The sequence below is a fragment of the Saimiri boliviensis genome, chromosome 1 (genome assembly GCF_048565385.1).
Source record: "Saimiri boliviensis isolate mSaiBol1 chromosome 1, mSaiBol1.pri, whole genome shotgun sequence".
Lineage (NCBI taxonomy): Eukaryota > Metazoa > Chordata > Mammalia > Primates > Cebidae > Saimiri > Saimiri boliviensis.
This window is the reverse complement of record NC_133449.1, coordinates 287930567-287953624: the sequence shown is the minus strand read 5'-3', so window position 1 is coordinate 287953624 and position 23058 is coordinate 287930567. Positions and strand designations below refer to the sequence as shown.

The window sequence follows — 23058 nt, the reverse complement described above, 5'->3', positions numbered from 1 at the left end:
ATAGATATACTCTCCAGCTAATGCTCAATTTTCTGATTTCTAATTCAACTAAAGTGTCTGGAAAAAAAATTGTTTTTTAATAATATGATTCAACTTAATCATCTTTTTAAAAGCCCCTCATTTGTACCATTTGTAAATCTTATTATCAGGGTTATGAGGTATCAGGGGATATAATATGTGAATAGCAATGTATTATGTTCCTGAGACACTAAAAACATTTTCACTATTGCTAGAATGGCAAAAAGTTTCATTGGTGCATGCAAATGACCACTTTTCAAATGATAAAACACTAAAATGTTTTATAAGCTCTTTTCCTAGAGGTCTCCCGGGATTTGTCTTAAGTATTTGCATAAATAAATTATAAATGGATACATCACAGCTGACTGCATTGAGGGAGGTGCAACTCAAGAGTGAATTTTAAACTGTGCTCAGCAATAAAGAGGAGTGTTCAGTATCAGCTGCAGCACAGGTTTTGGCTCATAATCCTTCACAGATCTCTCCCTTCCATGACTTTCCAGGTAGTCTCTTCGGTGTCCTTCATCACATTTAATCTTTCTCTCTTCTCAACTACTCAGAATGAACACTCTATGTGGTCTCATTAAAATTGACTCCTGCACAAAGTATTGGGGAAAATTTAATTGGCTTTCCAGGCTGGTATGTTTGTGAGTATGTTTGATATGAATGCTGTGCGTATTAGCCTAAGCGAAGAAATAAATGAAGAAAGGCATTACAGAGATCATAAAACATTACTAGAGCAGGGCAAAGCATCATGCTGCACAATGTGTCTTGGCTCTGCCCACAAGATGCACAGCAAGGAGCAATAATGTATTGCCCAGTGAAAAATACCATTTGGTATGCAAATTAAGGAGAGGACAAAGCTCCCAATCTTGGCCCTGCATCCACCCAACATAAACTCAAACTTGGAAACAATTAAGCATGCCTATAAATCCAGAGCCTTGGAAAACTAAATGGAGTGCTAAATCAGAGAAAGACACAAAGAAGGCAGGGAAAGAATACTCATTAGCCAGGTAAACACAGTGGTTTTATGAGTGTGTCTATGAGAACAGAGCTGATAGGACTTTTATAAGACCTCAGATAAAATCCATTAAGGCATTAACATTATAATATTAGATCATAATACTGTTGACAATTTGCAAGAAAATTCTGACTTCCAGGGGATGAAGAAGCCATTTTTAAAAGGCCCATTTGAGGAGTTTTAAGATTAATTTATTGTCTTGATCAAGGGTTATTGCTAATAAACAAATTCTAACAGTGTCTCAGGAAAAGAAACCTGAGTCCACTTCTGTTTTATTATCATTATTATTATTTAAGTTCTGGGGTACATGTGCAGAATGTGCAGGTTTGTTACATAGGTATACATGTGACATGCTGGTTTGCTGCACCCATCAACCCATCATCTACATCAGGTATTTCTCCTAATGCTATCCCTCCCCAGCCCCATACCCTCTGCTATCTCTCATCTAGCCCCCATTCCCCAGCAGGCTCATTTAGCCCCCATTTCCCAACAGGCCCTAGTGTGTGATGTCCCACGCTTTGTGTCCATGTGTTTTCATTGTTCAATACCCACTTATGAGTAAGAACGTGCTGTATTTGGTTTTCTGTTCTTGTGTCAGTCTGCTGAGAATGATGGTTTCTAGCTTTATCCATGTTCCTGCAAAGGACATGAACTCACCCTTTTTTATGGCTTTATAGTATTCCATGACGTATATGTGCCACATTTTCTTTATCCAGTCTATCATTAATGGGCCTTTGGGTTGGTTCCAAGTCTTTGCTATTGTGAACAGTGTCACAATAAACATATGTGTGCATGTGTCTTTATGATAGCATGATTTATAACCCTTTGGGTATATACCCAGTAATGGGATTGCTGAGTCAAATGGTATTTCTAGTTCTAGATCCTTGAGGAATCGCCACACTGTCTCCCACAATGATTACACTAATTTACACTACCACCAACAGTGTAAAAGCGTTTTTGTTTCTCAACATCCCTGAGGCCACTTCTTATCTGCCACTGCATCCTGCTCTAAATGCTTCATTCTCCACTTAAAGTTCCTTCCCTCCCACCTACTCTCTGTATTTTCTTTTTTATGCAAATGAAAGGAGACAGTAGAATTCTGTCTATAATTACTATTTACCTGACTGCTCAGATTTATGGTTTTCCAGGCTGAAGACCAGAATAAGAAAAGCCCCTCAGGGTGCAGATTAGTCAAGCAGCATATTCTACTGTTGCATAGGTAACATTAATTTTCTTTAAAGTGCAACACAGAATAAGTGTCATCGTTTAAGGCAACTAAGAACATGTTTGTAAATTCACAGCTTCTTAGCAAAATTTCATATCTGATTCTAAAAGTGACCTTGAATTCCTTCTTATCCTCCTTCAGTGAAGATATTTGCAGAAACTCGATATGCACCCGAGACATAACAAATGCCACTCGATTGACCAGAACACATAAACCTCAAGAATACTACTAGATTTCCTCCCCATGTTTTCAAAACCAACTGATTGGTTTATTGGTTTTCCAAAGGATTCACAATATGGAGGGCCACATTGTGAATATGAGTTTACCATTTGTTTATCCTCAAGGAGGCATTATTTTGATGTGCTGACAGTGGCTACTAATCAACAGTGATCAGTTGCACAGTATATTTTTTAAAAATCACTCCTAATATTTGCAAGAGAAAATTATTTAAAATGTAAAAGCAATTATGCACTTCAGCAGGGCCATTTTAGGAAAAAAAATGTGTGCTGCAGATTTTGGGGAGAGGATTGTCTTTAAGACAAAATTACTCAGACATATGTTTTATTACTTGTATCATTATTAATGTTTTCATGTCAAAAAATTCAGAAACTAAATTATCAGTATGCATTTACATACCTAGGTTTTTATTCATTTTTTAAATTTTTGTGGGTACATAGTAGATGCATATATAATTATGGGGTACATGAGATATTTTGATACAGGCCTACAAGGTGTAATAATCACTTAGGGCAAAGGGGGTATCCATCACCTCAAGCATTTGTCCTTTGTGTTACAAACAATCCAATCATACTCTTCTAGTTATTTTAAATGTGCAATTAAATTATTAACTGTAGTCAACCTGTTTTGCTATCAAATAGATCAAATAGATCTTATTGATTCTATTTTTTTGTACCCACTAACCATCCCCACTTCCCCTAGTTTTATACATTGCTTCATCTTTGAACAAACATTTATCACTAATAATGATATTAGTGCTGTATATTTTGTCTAAACTATAGAATCCTACAAGCTACTGAAGTATAAAGTTTGTGGCTGTCACATCAGGTCTTTTAATACTGAATTCTTTATAATGAGATTTTTCCATTGCAAATGACATTTAACACAAAGTACTCCTCATTCCAATGACTTAGAAACACATGATCTCCATCCACCACTACTCTGAATTGGCAGCCATCATAATAAGGTGTGAAATTTCATTTAAAAAGCAGCCCTCCACAGCCCTCCACTCCAAGCCAGGTTTTCCTGTCACCCACTCCTGCAGATATTGTGCCCACTTTCTCCCATTGGGAATCAAGAGGCCAGTCCCCAGCCCTTGGGGATCTGAGATGTTTTCCTTTTCTCCTTCAAATCTAAATTTAGATGTTACCTTCTCAGAGCTGCCTTCCCTTATGGCCCAATCAAATTAGGTCTCTCCAGAGTCCCAGGCGTCCCCAAACTACAGCCCGCAGGCTGCATGCATCCCCCTGAGGCCATTTATCCAGCCCCCGCCACACTTCAGGAAGGGGCACCTCTTTCATTGGTGGTCAGTGAGAGAAGCACAGTATGTGACGGCCCTCCAACGGTCTGAGGGACAGTGAACTGGCCCCCTGTGTAAAAAGTTTGGGGATGCCTGCTCCAGACAAAGAGCATCCAGGGTAGAGACGTTATTCAAGGACAGTGGGCCCTGGCAAGGCTTTGTCCCCTGATGGTGACATGGCCTCACTAATGCTGAAGTGGTTCAATATTTGCCAACATTCCCTTAAAGGGATGCTCAGAGAAGCCAAGGTACGCTTCCATGGAATGGTGATGTAAGCCCCATGCATAAAAAGACAGTTCTTTATGAGGCAAGACTTTCCTATTAGACTCAATTCTGGAAGGACCTTACCTGCACAGAGAGGGCCACCAGAAGCTGTGGGTTGCATAAGGGAAGAAGGAAACCAGAAAATCAGGGAAAATCCAGGTAAAGACATGCAGCAGCTGCTCTGGCTCAGGGGAGCACCCCCCTGCTATTGCATGCATGTCCTTAATTAAAAATAAATGTCAAACAGGAAGAAGTCTTTGAATGTTCTCACCACAAATAAATAATAAATGCATGAGATGCTGGATATACACACTACTCTAATTGGATCATTATACAACATAAATATACATCAAAACATCAAATTGTACTCCATAAATACATATAATTATAGTGGGTCAATTTAAAAAATAAATTTAAATTTAAAAAATAATAAATGTCTAGAGAGTTGATGAATACGTAAATTAGCTTGATTTAATCACTCCACATTGTTTACATATATCAAAACACCACATTTTACTCCATAATGCAATATAATCAGTTAATGAATTAAAAATAATATCAATAAAACAGTAAAAATAAATGGGGACATTGTAGCATGGCTTCTGCCTGACCATGGTGACAAAACTGACATGCTGCAGTCTCCCCTGTTATTCTCATTCATGACATCCAGTACCCTTCTTTGGGTCCCCTCCCATGACAGCGTGGAGACTGTCTTTCTCTCTCTGTCTAATAAATCGCTTTTCCACAAAACTCTTTGGGTTCACGATATTTATTCAAATGGTAAACTCACCATGCCTCCGGGGCCCATTTCTCCATTCTTCAAGGTTAACAAGGCTAAGATACTTCTTTGGAACTGGGAGCTGAGTACGCTCCCCCAGTTACATTACCAGGAGTTTTGGGCATTGTTATAAAGAGACCTGCAAATGTGGAAGCAACATTGGAACTGGGTAATGGGTAGAGGTTGAAACAGTTTGGAGGGCTCAATAGAAGACAGGAAAAGTTGGGAAACTTTGGAACTTCCTAGAAACTTGTTGAATAGTTTTGACCAAAATGCTGATAGTGATATGGACAATGAAATCCAGGCTGAGATGGTCTCAGACAGAGATGAACTTTTTGGGAACTGAAGCAAAGGTCACTCTTTCTATACTTTACCAAACAGACTAGAAGCATTTTGCCCCTGTCCTAGAGATATGTGGAACTTTGGACTTAAGAGAAATGGTTTGGGGCATCTGGTGGAAGAAATTTCTAAGCAGCAAGGCATTTAAGATGTGACCTGGGTGCTCTTAACAGCATATAGCCATATGCAGTCACAAAGAGATGGACTGACATTAAAATTTATGTTTAAAGAGGATTCAGGGCATAAAAGTTTAAACATTTGCAGCCTGGCCATGGTAGAAAAAAAAATCTATTTTCTGGGGAGAAATTCAAGCTGCCTGAAGTAAAGAGAAGATGCATAAGTAAAGAGAAGATGAATGTTAATAGCCAAGACAATGAGGAAAATTGTCTCCAGGGCATTTCATATATCTTCATGGCATCCCTTCCCATCATAGGCCAAAAGGCCTAGGAGGGAAAAATGGTTTTGCGGGCTGTGCCCAGGGCCCTGCTGCTCTTCGTAGCCTTGGGACATGACACCCTGCCTCCCAGCTTTTCCAGCTATAGCTGTGGCTGAAAGAGACCAAAGTACAGCTTGGGACATAATTTCACGGGGTGGAAGCCCCAAGCCTTGGCAGATTTCATGTGATGTTGGGTCCACGGATATGCAAAAGACAAAACTTGAGGTTTCAGAACCTCCACCTAGATTTCAGAGGATGTATGAAAATGCCTGTATGTCCAGGCAGAAGTCAGCTGAAGGGGCAAAGCCCTCATAGAGAACCTCTACTAAGGCAGTGCAGAGGCAAAACATGGAGTGGGAACCCCCACACAGAGTCCCCACTGGAGCACTGCCTAGTGGAGAAACAAGAAATGCACCAACATCCTATGGCCCCAGAATGGTAGAGCCACTGACAGCTTGCACTGTGCACCTGAAAAAGCTGCAGGCAATCAATGCCAGCCCATGAAAGCAGCCATAGGGGCTGTACCGTATGGAGCCTCAGAGGCAGAGCTGCCCAAGACCTTGGGAAGCCACTTCTTGCATCAGTGTTCCCTGGATTTGAACATGTAGTCAAAGGAGATTATTTTGAAACTTTAAGGTTTAATGAGTATCTTGTTGGTTTTGGACTTACATGGGGCCTATAGCCCCTTTGTTTTGGCCAATTTTTCCCATTTGGAATGGAGGCATTTAATCAATGCCTGTACCCCCATTGTATCTTGGAAGTAACTAACTTGCTTTTTATTTTTATATGCTCATAGGTGGAAGGGACTTGTCTTGTCTCAGATGAGACTTTGGACTTGGACTTTTGGGTTAATGCTGGAATGAGTTAAGACCTTAGGGGACTGTTGGGAAGGCATGATCATGTTTTAAAATGTAAGAAGAACATGAGATTTCGGAGGGGCTGGAGTGGAATGATATGATTTGGCTCTGCGTCCCCACCCAAATCTCATCTCAAGTTGTAATCCCCATATGTCGAGAGAGGAGCCTGGTGAGAAGTGATTGGATGATGGGGGCAGTTCCCCTCCCCCATGCTGTTTTCATGATAGTGAGTGAGTTCCCACAAGATCTGAAGGTTTAAGAGTGTGTGGCTGTTCCCTTCTCACTCCCTATCTCCTGCTCTACCACTGTGAAGATATGCATGCTTCCCCTTCATTTTCCATCATGATTCTAAGTTTCCTGAGACCTCCCCAGCCATATGGAACTGTGAGGCAATTTTAAACCTCTTCTGTTCAGGTAGTTCTTTATAGCAGTGTGAAAATGGACTACTGCAACTACATATGTACCTGAATAATTGCTATATTCTGCATCTATTCCTATCAGGTGAATTCTGAGATTAGGCACTGTGACTGGTTGGGTTTTTTTGGTTTTTGTTTTTGCTTTTTTTTCACCATTGCATCACCAATTCAGCAGAATGTCTTCACAGGAGGTGCAAAATAAATATCTTTTAAATAAATCAATATTGGGACAGTTGAAAAAGACTGTGCTATGACTCTGCAATGGTACCAAGCCCCTGGCTGTTTTTTTTTTTCCTCCATGTCTAAAACCATCAAGAGGTCTCTCCATCACACGACAGATTCCTTCAATTGGTCCTCCTTTGCCCACCTGATTGTGGAATGCCCAGCACCTTTGGTGGGAAAAGCTGGGTCGAGGTGGGTGGCTATGCAGAAAGGGACCTCATTGACTCATCTCTGCTTCACAGGCCAGCCATGTTGAATTAGGTCCTAAAACCTCTTGGTTGTTTTCATGGTCTTTTTCTACTTTGTGTCTCCAAGACTCATGCATTCATACTAACAGATACGTATCACAAAATTATACGAATGATACATTTTCAAATTAATTGATTAAAAAATCCGGTTTTGAAAGCTTATTTCTGTATACTTAGTGCCAATTACCCTCCTTTATGATAAACAACAATTATGAATGAGGCATTTACTAAAAACTTTTTATAATACCCATGATGTCCACATTTTCATTACTTGCTTTTCAAAATGAAATGATTGTTTCACCACAATTCACAAAAATCAACTGATATATTAATCCACACCAAAAGAAAAGACTCACATGAAAAACAGTATGGTCTAAGATGGTGGGAGTCACAAGAGCCACTCAGGCCTACCTCTCATTATCATGAGCATGAAATAGTGATTCTGGTACAAAGAACAAAGCCCAGTAAGAGGGTCCCACACTTCTCTTCTGGTATCCCCCTCCCAAAAACTATTTATCCAAAAATAATGTAGTTACGCAGATCCAGAGCTAACCAAAAGTTTGTAAATCACAATTCTAATTTAATACTGAACAAATTTTCTAGTCAATAGGTTAGATGAAGAGTTATTAATAGCATGTAACCAGAATTTAAAGAAAAACATGTGAAAAGTTCCTTTGATAATGTTTCCAAATTAATAAAAGTCCATAAGAAACATCTACACACCATCTAAGATTTCTACCCTTTCTTTGTATCTCCTAATCATTACATTTTTTTAAGCCAACTATAACTAACTCTTCCTATCACATCTGTTGTTTGTTTATTTGTGACAGTCTCACTCTGTCACCGAGGCTGGAGTGCAGTGGCATAATCTTGGCTCACTGCAACCACTGCCTTCCGAGGTTCAAGAGATTCTCCTGCCTCAGCGTCCCAAATAGCTGGGATTACAGGTGACTGCCACCATGCCCAGCTAATTTTTTGTACTTTTAGTAGAGACGGGGTGTCACCACCAGGATGGTCTTGATCTCCTGACCTTGTAATCTGCCCCCCTCGGCCTCCCAAAGTGCTAGGATTACAGCAGTAAGCCACCACACCTGGCCCACATCTGTTTCCGTTTTTCTATGTTGCCATCTAATTTTATCCACATGCAAATATATTTTACCGTTATAATTACAGAATATTCAGTATTTTGTAAACTAAATCTTTCACTTAACAGTCTGAGTTTACCATTTTCATATTATGGAATTTTCTAAATTGTTTTTTATGGTTGCCCAATATCTCCTAATTTCCTTAAGCATAGCCTGAATATTGAACATTTATGACACTTCCATTTTTTTCTGTTATGAAATGCAATTTTACATAGACTTTGTTTTCAGTCTTTTAAGTTGTTTCCTTGATATTGAGAAAATGAAGATCCGAGTATGTGAATATTTTTATGGCTTTCTGTATTTAATTATTTTACAAAAAGTTTGGGTTGATTCACATTGCTCTACTCAGCAATGTGTGAGTGGACCGGTTTTACTGAGAGCATGCAATGATTTGTTTTTAGCTTTAATTTTTTATTAAAAGAGTTATCAGTTAGTATCTCATTAGCAATTATAATTAGGCTGAAGCATTGTTTTATGTTTATTCTCTACAAAATGTCTATTGTTTATTCTTAAACCATTCTTCTATTTCCTTCTATTTTTTAAAAGGTATTTTTAATTGGCTGCTTCAAACCCTGAAAATAAGTCTCCTAACCTGACCTAAATATGAAAGGCAGTAGAAGCAAAATCAGCACAAACTTGCCCTGTTACCTTCAAGACCTTGGCTGGTACCAGGCCATATTAGCAGAAGAATAATTCCTCCCAGAGAAATGCTGTCTGCTTGCCCTACTCAGTCTTCAGAGCAAAGTAAGAAAAAAACGCACTACTGTGGATTTGAGGGCCACATTTCATTAGGAAGTTGTAAGTTTACTTTTATATCACTAAATAACATTTTCAACAAACACAGATGTTGATCACTAATGATGAAACAGGTAAAATATAAGCATCCAATTAAGGAGTAGGGAAAACCTAAGCAGCTCATTAATTGCAAGAGTGACCTGACACATACTGTCCAGCAGACATACAGAAGAAATAGAGGTCATAATAATTCAGATCTTGCATCTTCCAAAGCATTGGGTGGGGACACGCCCCACATGTTACTTGACATCACAGAGAAGGGCAACCCCACGGAGCACCCAGTGTTCAGGGGTCTGGACCGTCCTGAGGTCCACAGCGGCAATGTAGTTCAAGTCCGTTCGAACTGGCTTTTTATAGATGGGACAGGAGTAAAACCGAGGATCTCGTAAAGCTACAAAAAAAATCGTAAAAAAGAACTTGGTTACTTTCTCACTTAAGGAGCCTGAGAGTACAGAACACTTCTGCATTCTATAGGTCATTTCAAAGACAGATGGGTTTGGCAGAATGAGGGACATTCTTCCTGAGGTCAGGCAATCCCTGGATGCAAGGCAGATGCTCCCACAGGGTGCCAGCAGCTATGGCAAGACAGCCATATAGCCCCTGGTGGACCCCGCTGGCCCCTTGCCCTGAAGCATGAACAATAATTCATGCCCACATGCTTCCTCTCTCTCCTTTACGCCTGTCAACTCAACATCCCCCTCCATCTGTGCTCCTTCACCTCCCCACCAAACCTTGAGCACACACGAGTATCACTTTTAATCAGACATCCAGCACCAGTAGTCACTGCTTTATTATATCAAAATCTTCAACCCCGCAGGCCATAGTCTACATCACATTTTAAATCCCAGGACAAAAGGTGCCTTCCTGCCCCCAACTAAACCAGGTATTATGAATTCTCCATATATGTAGAGAAATAAAATGGCTGGGAAGCAGAGAGCAATGGCCCAGTTCAGCTCCCTGAGATTCAATCTACCTTTCTGGAGTAGAAGAATAGATGAAGTTTCTAATATGACACTGCAGTGAAAGGCAATTTATTTATGTATGTCTATCCTTCAGAGATCCTTTGTAACGCATCCATCTCCACCCACAGGCTCTCTTTCTCTTCAGCCTTGGAAACCCCATGCTCAGAGACAGGTCTGGGACTGTGGGGATTTAAACTTATACAATTCATGAGGAACCTCTTTAAAAAAAAGAGTCAAATTTACAAATAAAAAAGTAGGCTTTGGAAGGAGCCGCTGCCTGTGAGCAGCCTGGGAATTGAAGCCTCATTAGTTTCTTAGGAAATCCACTCTGCCCACAGCAGTTTATCTGCACATCTCCTAACATGCATCTCAGAAAGTAGTATATTATTTTATATTCTCTTCCAGATTATAAATTTTTCGAGGACAAGAGTATGTCTACACTCATCTTTGCACTCTTCTGGAAAGTCAATTAAAAAAAAGCCCTCACTTAACTATTGAGGTGAAATCACATTTAAATAAGAAGATGCTCTGCTTTTGTCAATTAATGTTACAAACATGGGCACTGAAACATTTCAGAGTTAGTGAATTTATTTTTCAAAACTGACATGCTCAATAATTTACCTTTTCCAGAAAATTACAAAAGTAAGGCACTATCAGAAGCTAAGTCTCATTATTTGATCCAATAGAACTTTCAACCTGCTGTGCCCTGTGTTTTCACATATCCACCATAAATTTAATTAATTGTATTGGAAGAAGTGAAACATTTGAACATAATAATATTATACATAAGTTTCAATATAAAATAAGTAATTCTAAAGCAGCGATTCTTAACCTGGTACAATTCTGCCTATGGGGGACATTTGCCAATATCTATAGAGATTTTTGGTTAACAGAACTGTGGACTTGCTACTAGCATCTTCGTGGATAGAGGCCAGGGATGCAGCTAATATCCTATAATGCACAGGACAGTCCCCCAAAAACAAAACCCAGACCAAAAACGGCAATAGTACCGAGACTGAGAAACCTTCTTCTAAAACAACAAAGAAATTTTATATTATTTTAAAACTCTGTTTCCTTAATCTCATGAAATTAATAATTAGAAACAACCTAAAATAATGTGACACCTAATATTTAAGTCTGGGAATAACTTTTCCAATTTCTATGATTACATTATTAATAATAATAATTAGGCAAATATATAGGAAAAATTCTGAACAAGTAAATGAATAACAATGAATCATGGAATGCAGTTAATATGAACTATTACTCACGGATATAGTTAAATCCTTTAATCCTAGGATCTTTAAACATGCAACAAATATATAATTCATGCTTCCTCCTGTGGCAAATTTGATTAACAACCATTTTATAAACCTTGAAGTAAGCCTTTGGTGCCTTACATCTGAATCTCATGATAATTACAATAATTACAACTTGGGAAGTATTTGACTACTTGAATTTTAATCCCAAAAGAAAAATGGAGGGGAAAAATAGCATTCTCTTCAATAAGCAGGTAAAAATAGTTTTCTGAAATATTCATCCAATTCTATTTATTTTTAATTGCTTCAGAGCTGAAGGTGCTCATGCCAAGTCACAGCGTGCAGCAAACTTCTTCAGCAGGATTAGAAGCCACTGAAGATATAATGTCATGGTGAAAAATGCTGACAGATGCTAAACAACTCTATAAACAGATGCTTCAAAACCATCCCCCTGCTTAGACAAATAACTTTGAAGACAAAAATAAGTGTGCTAGGTAGGTAGAAGAAATCAGCTAAACATGTTTAAAGCCTCTGGGTTCCAGAGGGAGGAAGAGAGAGAAGAGGTTGTGCAAATTGGTGAGCTGTACGCTTTAGGATCCTAAAGGTTTTAATAAATCACCTTGGGGGAATTTCATTTTCTGGCTATTTAACTTCCCTATCTATCCTACGTTTTTCATCTATATATGAGTATACGGTTCCCATATATTCCTTCCAATATCCAAAATAACCGTTGCATAGAGAGTCTCCATGGAACTGTTTAGTCATTCTTTTATTGAAACACCCTTTTGCTAATAACATTTAAATTACTGGACAGTTCATTCTTAACATCCAGTATTTCTTTCAATCCTTTAAAAAGCGTGTGAGTTAAGCATGTAAACAATAGTAACAACTGAAAACAAATGTTCCTATGTACATAACATTGTCAGTTTAACTCTCTCGGCAATCCTATTTGAGGGGTACTACTATCTAATCATTTTACAAATTCAAAAACTGGAACATAAGGAGGTGAGTTGTCCAAGATGGGAAAGCCATAGACATGATTGAGAATGAAACCTGGTCAGAATGGACCCATGGCCTCTGTGCTTCATCTCTGCAGTACTTGGGATGCACTATGCATGTTTCTGTCTTTACAGAAACCCGTGAAAACGAAATGGAGAGAACTAGATACCTGAGTTCAATTTGTGGCATATTTGAGATGCCTCCAAAGCCACATGACTAATGACTAGGATGATAAAGCCAGGAGAACAACCTGAACATCCTGGTCCCTGGCTCACTGTCCTCTACAGTGAACAGGGGCATGAGCACTTTTCAGTCTGTAGCATGAGGGAGGGAGGGGTGAGGAAGGGCAGCCCCCTCCGCAGAGGGTTCTCCCTGTGCTTCCCACTGCCTACAGTTTACCTTAGCAGGTACCTGAGAAAAATTAGCTCAGGACTTCGATATGTAAGGGCACTGTCCTGATTTTGAGTTTAGCCTTTATTTTTAAGTTTGATCCTGGGCATTAAGAGGACAACTAAACACAGAATCTCAAGTAGAAAACTAACCATGGGAATTCCCAGAGGTTCCTATATACCCCACAACAGACAAATGTGATTCTGATACCAGCTTTGCCTGTCAGTAGCCAGGAATCATGGTTGTGTCTCCAAATCCAGTGTCTCCAAACCTTAATTTCTCTATCTGCAAAATGGGGATGATAAATTTGACAGAGTTGTTGTAAAGATTAAATACGTTAGCATATGTGAGTGGCTGGTATAGTATAATGCCTGGAATGTAGAAGGTGCCTAAGATAGAGATGCTATTTGATAATTTTTTATCTCTGTCTCCATACACACATACACAAGCACATGCACATATACACACATGCACACACATGTACACACACAAACATGCATCTACTTACACATGGACCTCTTCCTGAAGCAAATTCACAGACTCATGTTTCCCATGACTTTAACAGACTTCCAGGCTTAGGAACTGATGGTGGATTAAATTCTGTGGGCTCAGGAGCCAGGAGATCTCCACTCCTGGTCACCACATACGGCTTTCCTCACCCCAGTCCCAAATCTGCACAATCTCAGGTCAGAATGGGTCAGAGGGTGTTCTTAAATACACTTTTTCCTTATCAGTAAATAACCCCTGAGACCCCTCTTGCACCTACTTAGTGACCACTGGTACATAGAAGGCTTGCCTCATCCCTTGCAAATGTTCCAAAGACGTTTTTCCCATCATATCAGCTATAGCACTGAAACTCACTGAAAATTATCAATCTGCTCATATAATAAATCTGTGAAAACATATATTTTTCCTCTATCCGTCCTTTTGAGCTTCCTTTGTGAATAGAGGATTTAGACGTGTGTGCATGGCTTTACCCTCTTGGTGAATTTAGTACTATTTGAAATGACTTTTCCATGATTTTCTAGCAAGAAACATGATTTCTTTTTAAAATCTGGGGGTGTATCACTCAATTTTTAGGGTTAAGATAAATATCTAGATTTCTTCTTGCTGAAAACAAACCAGTCCTATATATAAATTTTAATTATTATTTAAACTGAGAAATTTCCCTTCATATTAATGTAAAAACTATTAACTATAAGAATTCCAATTTTTAAATGCTGCACTTTGGTCATTAGTGATACTACATGCCCCTCTATGTCAATTAGAGCACTGCTCAATGATCAAAATTGAGTAAAAATTAAAGGTATAGCATGAAAGAGGTAACAGAATGTTAGTTTTCCATCACTAAAGAAACACTCCTTCAACAACAAAGCTATTTGGCAAACCAAGTTTCCACCAATGCTTACTGAAACCAAAATAGGAATAAGGAACTTAAGTTTTCTTTTAATACTTTGAAATTAGTCCCTTTTTCCTTTGCTTATTTTATTTTCTCCCTCACCTGCTGCTAATGAGCATCACCACTGGCTAATGCCCAGCAGGGTGGGTACAGTTCTTCTTTACAAATCTATTCTTAAATCATAAAGAATTGCTGGTATTATAAAATTATTACTTTATTACTACCATGCTGAGATGTTCAATGTCAAATTGCCATGAATTTTTACAGTTTAGTCACAAGCAAAAAAAGGAACATGTAACTCAACTGGAAAAAGATTTTTCTTTCATTTTGTAAGGGAAGTATCTTTATAACATGTTGACTAGATGCAATGATATGATAAAGCAATTTTTCTAAAATACTATTTTTGGTTAAAAGAACACTTAATTATTATTTCTATAAAATAATTACTGTCCCAAGATGTCACACTACCCTTAGAACCAGTAAATACAAAGCCATAGGCAGTATGCTTGCCTCAGCCCAGGTAGACACATTTATCCTTTTAGATTCAGCTAATAAATACTAAACTACACCATTTACCAAGCAGTGTGCTGAGAACCACTGTGTTCCAAATCTGATGCTCAACTCTTTCCTTCACAGGCTCCTCTTCCTTCATGCTTTAAACACTGGTCCCCTCCCAACGTAATCCTTATTTCCTTCAACAAATCACACTCTCTCTAGCTTGTTGTCCTCAAAGCAAAAAATCATTTCTCTAGCAAACTTTTGTAAAGACTAAATGAGACATGGCGTGAAATCCACCTGTAAAACATTCTTCGTAAATATCAGTTCTCTCTTCCAACTCCCCCATTTCCACATCTACCTGAAGAACCACCTTCAATGTGGAAGCTTTGTTATCCACCTACACACTGCTGCCATCCAGATATCCTGGACTGGGTCCATCCTCTAAATCCCAGAACTAAATTCTTCATCAAACCCAGCACATCCATTACCACCTTATGACTTTCCACTCTTCCCTCTGCTCCAGGATGTTAGCATAGCCTTTTTCTGTCACTTGGATCTCAGCTCAATATTCTTCACAGAACTCCCAAATTATCTCACACTCAATGTATATGGCTTCAATGCATCCCCTAAAATTTCACGTGTTGAAAACTAACTCCTTGGTGCAAACACGTTGGGAGGTAGAGTCTAATAAGAGGTGATTGGGTCAAAAGGGTGAATTCCTTATGAATGAATTAATGTCATTATCATGGCAGTGAGAAAGTTATTGCAAGAGTGGGTTGCTATCAACCAAGTCCAGCCCCTGGTGCCCCTCTCTGTGTCACATGCTTAATTCTACCTTCTGCCTGTGACCATGGAATCACCCTCACCACATGCTGGTGTCATGCCCTTGGACTTCCCAGCCTCCAGAACCGTGAGCAAAATAAACTTCTATTGTCTATCACATACCCAGTCTGTAGTATTTTGTTATAACAACAGAAAATGGACTAAGACACCATGCCTGTGGTTTTTGCAGAGAAACAAATCAGTATGTTCATTTCTAGTCAACTCCCATTATTCACAGTATATCCTATAAAGTCACCGTGAATATCGAATTAACAAATGCCAAGCCATTGCTCCTAGGGGAAACACAGGGTTAGTTTCCTGCAAGCCTCTGGTTACAATGTTTCCATCAACCAGTCAATACATAATCTTATTTTATGTGTGCTTCTGTTTAAGAATATCTTTTTAATATATGCTGTTGATTTATTACCATTGCACTGGAGGTCAACAGCACTATAACTAATGCCTGAAGGAAGTTTGTCCAATGCATGTATTTTCTCTATAAGGCACAGCCTTCTTGTGCTCAGAAACAGCAGATTTAAACACTACACTTGGAGGCCATTTTAAATAGGAAAAACTTACCAAAAAAAATTGAAAAACATGGTACTAAAGAGAACACAAACAGGACACTTAGTTGTAATATGAAAGCTGGAACAAGAAGGCACAGCCTCACCTTGTCTGTCCCCAGATGGGAATATGTATGTCTGGCATCTCCAATTTTTGGCTGCTTTGCACATGTCTGTGAATGACCATGTGAATGACCATAAAAGTGCCATTAGTATTGATTTGGGGGCGACAAAGAAATTGTAGCAGGTAGGCAAATTCACAAATACAAATCTGTGAGTAACAAGGCCCAACTATATCTGCTTCTTTTATGGCTATCACCCTCTTTGTAACTCAGCTCCACGAGAATGGGAAGCCTGTTTGCTCTTTTCTCAGTGCTGCAACCCCAGGACTAGGGCAGTGCATGGGAGATAGTCAGTAAGTGGTCATTGAATGACCAAGTGAGCTAATGCTATTTCTCCCTGCCACAAAAAGAAAAGTCTTTCTCTAACTCCCCATCACTCTCATTCTTGTCCTCCAAAGCACATCTCAAAAGCAATCACCCCTAAGCTCCTAGATACATCTATGTTTTCTTTCTGGGTTCCATGAGCATCTGGAACATATCTCTTTCAAAACATGTATCAATCTGTATTTTCATTACTTATTTATTATGGGTCTTCTTCACTAGACTGTGAGTCTCTGGGGGCTGGATCTGGTTCATAATGATCTTTGCATCCCTAGCATCTAAGGTTATTGGCTGATATCTATTAGACATCCAGCAAATGTTTGCTTAAAAAACAAATACTTACAGTCTGTAAACTATTTTTTCTCTTTACTTGTTAGAATCTTTTGTGCTTCTATCATAAAATCAGACCTTCCTTGGAATCCACTATCATGGCTACAGTTTATGCTTTATGCTTCTAAAATGAACAGGGAATTCCCTCATGTGCTGAAATGTGGTTACTGCTGTAGAGATGTTAGTTGAGTGAAGGGTGACAACAAAAGCCTCCAGAAAATATCAAGCCAGTAATGAAAAATCATTTATGGATTTTTAGACTTGTCAAATACAGCTTGGATAATTTTGTCAAAGTAGAATAACGTGTGCTTCACAGAAGTGTTATTACATTCAAAGACTGAAATAAGAACCCAGTATTTGACCATTAGCTATAGGATTTAGCCAAATGCCTCTGAACTTGATCTGACTTCACTACCTGGCTCAAACTTCTAAGCTGGTAGAGCTACAGCCTCCGATTGAGCCCTGTATAGTCCTATCTAGAAAGTCTCCTTACCACAGCTCACACCACCTCATTGTATCCACTCTTCAGAGTTCAGTCTGGCCCAAATCCTCCTGAAACTCAGTTCCCGCTCACTTCATCCCGCTGTTAATCTCACCCTCCTTTCCCATGCTTATTAACTATGTCAAACATTTCTTTCTTATGTCATCAGCTAATATTTCATGACTATCCATACATATGAATCTGCTTTATTAGATAAGCAAGTACTATGTAGAACCACTACCTCCTCAACAGTACTTAAGAAAGTGCCTAGAGGCCAGTAAATCCCCATTAAACATGAGTGTGAATGTAAAGCCAGTTGATAAAACAGTAAAATCTCTACTACATGATAAGAAAAACATTGAAATCCTGTATTGATAATGTCATTCAAACCAAAAATGTGAACCCCTCCTGAAGGTACAAGACAACTTACTATTGTTTTCTGCATAAATCCTTATGACAGGCATCATCTCAAAGAGAACTTTTGGCTTTGATTCAATGAGTCTCATGTTCCTCTTGTCCCAGCCAGCACCTTCAAGATATAAGCCATAGACGTAGACACCCTCTGTGGCGGGGGCAGAAATGTCATCCTTCATCCATTTGGTGACTTCATTGCAAAGCACCATATGGTCCAGAGCCCAGCCTTTGGTGGCCCGAGTTATTTCCTATTCAGTGCAGCAAAAGATAAATGGAGCAGTTAGAGGCTTGTCTTAATAAAAAGAGCATAACAATAATGAAAGCTTAGTTCCAAATCACTCTAGCTCGAAGGACATAAAATAGTATTTAAAGAATTAGCAAGATTCTCCCATTTAAAAAATCCTAATTTAGCTACATTTACTTTAAAAAGAAATGCAACATCAAATCAAATACAAAAATAACAAATAAATATTTTGAAAGTTGAGCAAGCAGCCTGAGAACAAGTGGCTGGGATTTATGCTCATGACAATGTAACTGCTGGTACCAAAAAGAGACAGTCATTCTCTGTCTCATTATAGTCTTTAAAACTATAATGAAAGAAAACCCTGTGGAGGAAAATTATAATAACACAATGGGTGCAAATCAAAGCTCTTACCTGTCGCATTGCAGTTAAAAATCCCTGGGGGTTAAAAAAGCCTGTCATCCAAAAGCAGTGAGGTCGGCCATTGAAAACCCATGAGGTAAACTGGCTATTTCTTTCTATAAGTTCAGTAAACCAGAAACCCAGAGTACTTGAAACCCAAGAAGCCTGCAATGAAGACATTAAAACAATTAATTGTTATAAATTTAATACTGCAGTGTAAACCAGCTATGTTCACTGAAAAAAATGATGAAATATCAACTTCACTTTTGTAATGAAAAAGTCCCTAAGTCATGAATTTCCCTGGATTCTAGCATAAACTTTTCAAATTATTCTTTCTCCTTAGCAATATAGTAATGATACAAAGATATGACAGAATATGCTAGTCATTACAGGAACATTAGATCAATTCACAGAGCTGTTTCAAGATGTCTAATGTCAATTAAATCACTTTCCATGTATCAATATTATTTACCACTGATTCTGCTATAACAGAATCAAAACAATTTATTGGATTAAAGGCTTTCATCATTTTTCCTTAGGTTACAATTTCAATCTATAACACACAAAAAAAGGATTTTATTTACATAAATATGCTCCTGGCCTTATCAAGATAAATCATCACTTTAAAATAGATCCCGTGCATGGTAAGTTGTAGAAGACTTGCTACACTTATTTTTAATGGGGTAAACAAGAGTTATTTTCTGGAATGTTTGTCCCTTTGGAATACACTTTTATTTTCTCTCTTGAAGGAGCAAAAAATGGGAACCCAAGACCCTTTCTCATTTACAAATTATCTGCATGTATTGCTTCTGACTTTCTCCCTGAATTACCCTGTGGAGCTTCTATTATGATAACTGGCATGGAAATGTCATTAATGTCATCAGCAGCAGCACTGGAAGCTATCTTCAAACCATAGATTATAACATTTTACTGTAATTGCAATATTTTAGGTATGAATAAATGTAGTAATCAACCTGCATAAGTATAACATACTTGAATTTCAAATACCTTAAGAATTAATTTGCCAATTGTTCAAAAGATCATAATTTAATAATAAAATCACTCGTTGTCTTCTGTCTTTATAGCTCTGCTAACTAAAAGAGATGTGTGTTTATACCATGTTTGGTCTGAGGGCAGAGGGAGCCCTTAACGAGAGAGTTCCCCCAGACAGACATTCCTGTTCCAGAGCCAGAGCCTCCCAGTTCCTACTGAGGTGGTGATCTGGTTTGGTAGGGAAGGAACTCACAATGGCCATTGATCTGGAAGAGTACCCCTCTGTCCTTGGCAATGAGAAGAGGCAATTCAGATAGAAAACTCTCTGACATGTGCAATGGATTTATGAAACATGAGAAGAAAATAAAGGAATCCGGTCAAAGCTGATTCTGAGTATCTAAGCTATGTGATTAGAAGGATGAGTGGTGTCATCAAATAACACGGAGAAGACAAGAAGAAGCAATCCTACTTACTATATGCTGAACTTACTGCCTCATAATCTGCTGAAGCCCTGGAGGACATACCTGAGGCTCAGCACTAAACAAATCCTACCGCCTTCTCATTTAGCCAGGTAACCTACAGAGGCCAAGCCTCTAACCTCCCACCACCAACTTCATATCTGTATTCTGCCCTCTCTGTGCAGCCTCCAACTTGACCCAATCACCCTCTGTCCTTGGCAATAAAAGAAGCAAGCTCCCCTCCAAAGACTTTCCACTGTACCTTCAACATCTTTAGTACTATGATCAGAAAACTGTTCTAGATCCTCCACCTCATTCTGGAGCATTCCATCCAAGCCCTTTCTTAACTGAAGTCTCCTCTCCACCCTACACACTACACTCAGGACAGACTGCTTCCATCACAGCCTTCTCCAAATGTAGGCTACTGATTTCCCCATACTCCACAATCCTCAGGACCAGGGGAAGAAGAGATGACCTTGTTGTTTCTGTTATTGTCAGGTTATCGCATTACCTCACTCTCTTCCTTTAAGTCTCAAGCCCCTTCTTGTTTCTGTCACCTACTGGTCGCTTCCTCTTATTCATGAGAGAATTTGGCTCCTGGTTCACTCTTCTGCTCAGTTCCCCCAAGTAATCATGAGAGTGATGATGATGATGGTGTTGGTCATAGAGGTGGTGGTAGCAGTGGTGGTGATGGTGGAGCCAGTAATGGTGGCTGTGGTGGTGACAGTTGTGGTGATGATGGTAGTGGTGACGGTGGTTTTGGTAGTGATGGTGGTGCTGGTGTGGTTTTGCTAATAATAACCCCAAGCAGTTACATAGCACTGGCCACATGCCACGTACTGTTCTAAGCACTTCACACATACATTAACTCATTTAATCCTCACAAAATGCTAGGAATTACATAATGCTATTATTTCCCTTTGACAGATAAGGAAACTGAGGCACAGCAATTCAACTAGCATACCCCAAGTTAGATAGCCCATAAGAGACATGATCTGAACCTGGGTATTCTGGCCAAGTAGGCGTGCATACTCAAAATCCACATACTCTTTATGTACTTTCATTAATCACTCTAGATGACTTAGCATCCATGTGAATGATGCATTTCACATCCTGCTATCTTATCTCATGACCCTCTGCTCACTAATGAGCCTAATGTCCATTCCACTTTATTCGTCTACTCCAACACTCTCATGTTAAATTTTGTCACCCTCAAACACTAGCCTGTTGGGAGGTGCAGTTTTTTCCACTCCTATATTTCCTTCCATGGAGAGAGAGTTTACTTAACACTCCAAGCTCCTTAACTCTCTCATTCTCCACACTCTCAGGAGGTAGAGATTTATCTGGCTTGTGACTGTTTCAGAGTTGTTCTGCTCATCAGATGTCCCATGTGCCCCCTATACTTCCCAGCCTCCCGTGCAGTTAGGCTGGGTCCAAGGCTCTAGTTCTGATCCACAGCCTGTGAATGGAAGTGGCATGGGTAGCTTTCTGATCCAGATAGTCTAGACCTGGGGTGCCTTGTCCATCTCCCTTCCCTCTGCTGTGATGACTTCAGAAGCCACATGCTCCAGGTGGTATAGTTCCCAGATGACAAGACCTTCATCAGGAGGGTCCCAGAGTAACTGTTTGTGCCAAGGATGCATCCAGCTGGTGAGAGATATGGAAGTGGGGTGCAACTAGAACAGCAGCTCCTGAAATACGATCAGTGGCTCAGCGCTGGGGAAGCAGGGGGCTGGAGAAGTCCTAGCAGCAGTGGAAAGATGGAGATACAGTTAGGAAGCCCAGCCAGCCAGCCCCTTCTGCCTTTATTGCTGGGGCTAGCAGGGGACAAGGAGCACACACTCTCTTCTGCTCCTGCACACTGAAGCTTCCCAGAGAAGTCTCTGGAGAGGAAGCTATCTAGTATAGGGCTGCTGGTGGGTAAGTCTGTCTAATTCTGAATTCTGTTTTAGAAACCCCCAAACTCACCTTCCAGCAGATAGAAGCCACATTGTTCAATATTAGCTTTACCAGTAAGTGTTCTCTAATCTACACTACTCCTTTTCTGCCTCTTAATTGCTTTGGAATTCAGGTGGAGAAAACAGCTAGCCATTTAGCCGCCTTAAGAAATCCAACATGCACCACCTCCATTCCACATTCCATTCTTCAACCAGAACCTCCACTTCCAGTTCACTTGTTCAAGAGCAGGCCCTTGACCTAAGACTGGTATCCAACACTTTGGTTCCACCACTTTTACCTCATCTATAAATTTTGTCCCATCTCCATTTTGCTAAGTGAAGTAAACCAGACACAGAAAGGCAAATACTGCATCATCTCACTTATATGTGGAGGCTGAAAGAGTTAAACTCATAGAAACAGAGAGCAGAATAGTGGTTCTCAGACTCTAGGGGGTGAGGTAGGGAGGGAGATATAGGGAGTCGTTGATCAAAGGGTAAAAATTTTCAGTTAGATAGGAGAAATAAGTTCAAAAGATCTGTTTTACAACAAGGTGACTATAGTTTATAGCAAATCCACTGTATTCTTGAAAACTGCTGAGAGTGGCTTTTAAGTCTGAACCACAAGAAAATGTGAATTAAGTATGTGAGGTAATGTCTATGTTAATCAGCCCAGCTCAGCCATTCCACAGCATATACATCTTTCAAAACAACATGTAGCACACCATAAATAATTTTTGTCAAGTAAAATAAATTTTAAAATAAGTCATTAACAATTTTTGTTTCATCTCCTCTCCTCTCATCTTCATCTTCCCTCATTATAATCTCCCCATTGAGAATGGCTTCCATGACCTAGCTACCTGTCCCACTAGGGGTTGAATTGTGTCTCCCCAAAACCATACATTGAAGTCCTAACCCCCAGCACCTAACAATGTGATTGGCTTTGGGAACAGGGTGTTTACAGAGGTAATCAAATGAAAATGAGGCGTAAGGGTGACTCTAATCCAATATGCTGCTATCCTTATGAAAAGGGGAAATACAGACACAGACAGATGTGCATAGAGGGATGATGTGAACATACACAGGGCAAAGAAAACCATATGAAGACAAAGGGAGAGATTGGACTAAGACTGCTACAAGCCAAGGAGCTCCCGGGGCCACCAGAAGTAGAA

The 23058-nt window shown here is 39.4% G+C and overlaps 1 protein-coding gene across 4 annotated transcripts in view; it reads right to left on the bottom strand.

The window, feature by feature from the left end:
- Positions 1-1511: 1511 nt before the first annotated feature.
- Positions 1512-23058, bottom strand: part of DNAH5 (dynein axonemal heavy chain 5) — a 358938-nt gene continuing 337391 nt past the window's right edge. For all 4 annotated transcript variants that reach the window (XM_039471819.2, XM_074387173.1, XM_003932490.4 and 1 more), the window contains 3 exons: positions 18514-18666; positions 17875-18106; positions 1512-9689 (listed from right to left, as the gene is read on the bottom strand). In XM_039471819.2, the coding sequence (XP_039327753.2) occupies positions 9538-9689; positions 17875-18106; positions 18514-18666 (537 nt within the window). In that variant the 3' untranslated portion in view covers positions 1512-9537. The remainder of the gene's footprint in view (positions 9690-17874; positions 18107-18513; positions 18667-23058) is intronic.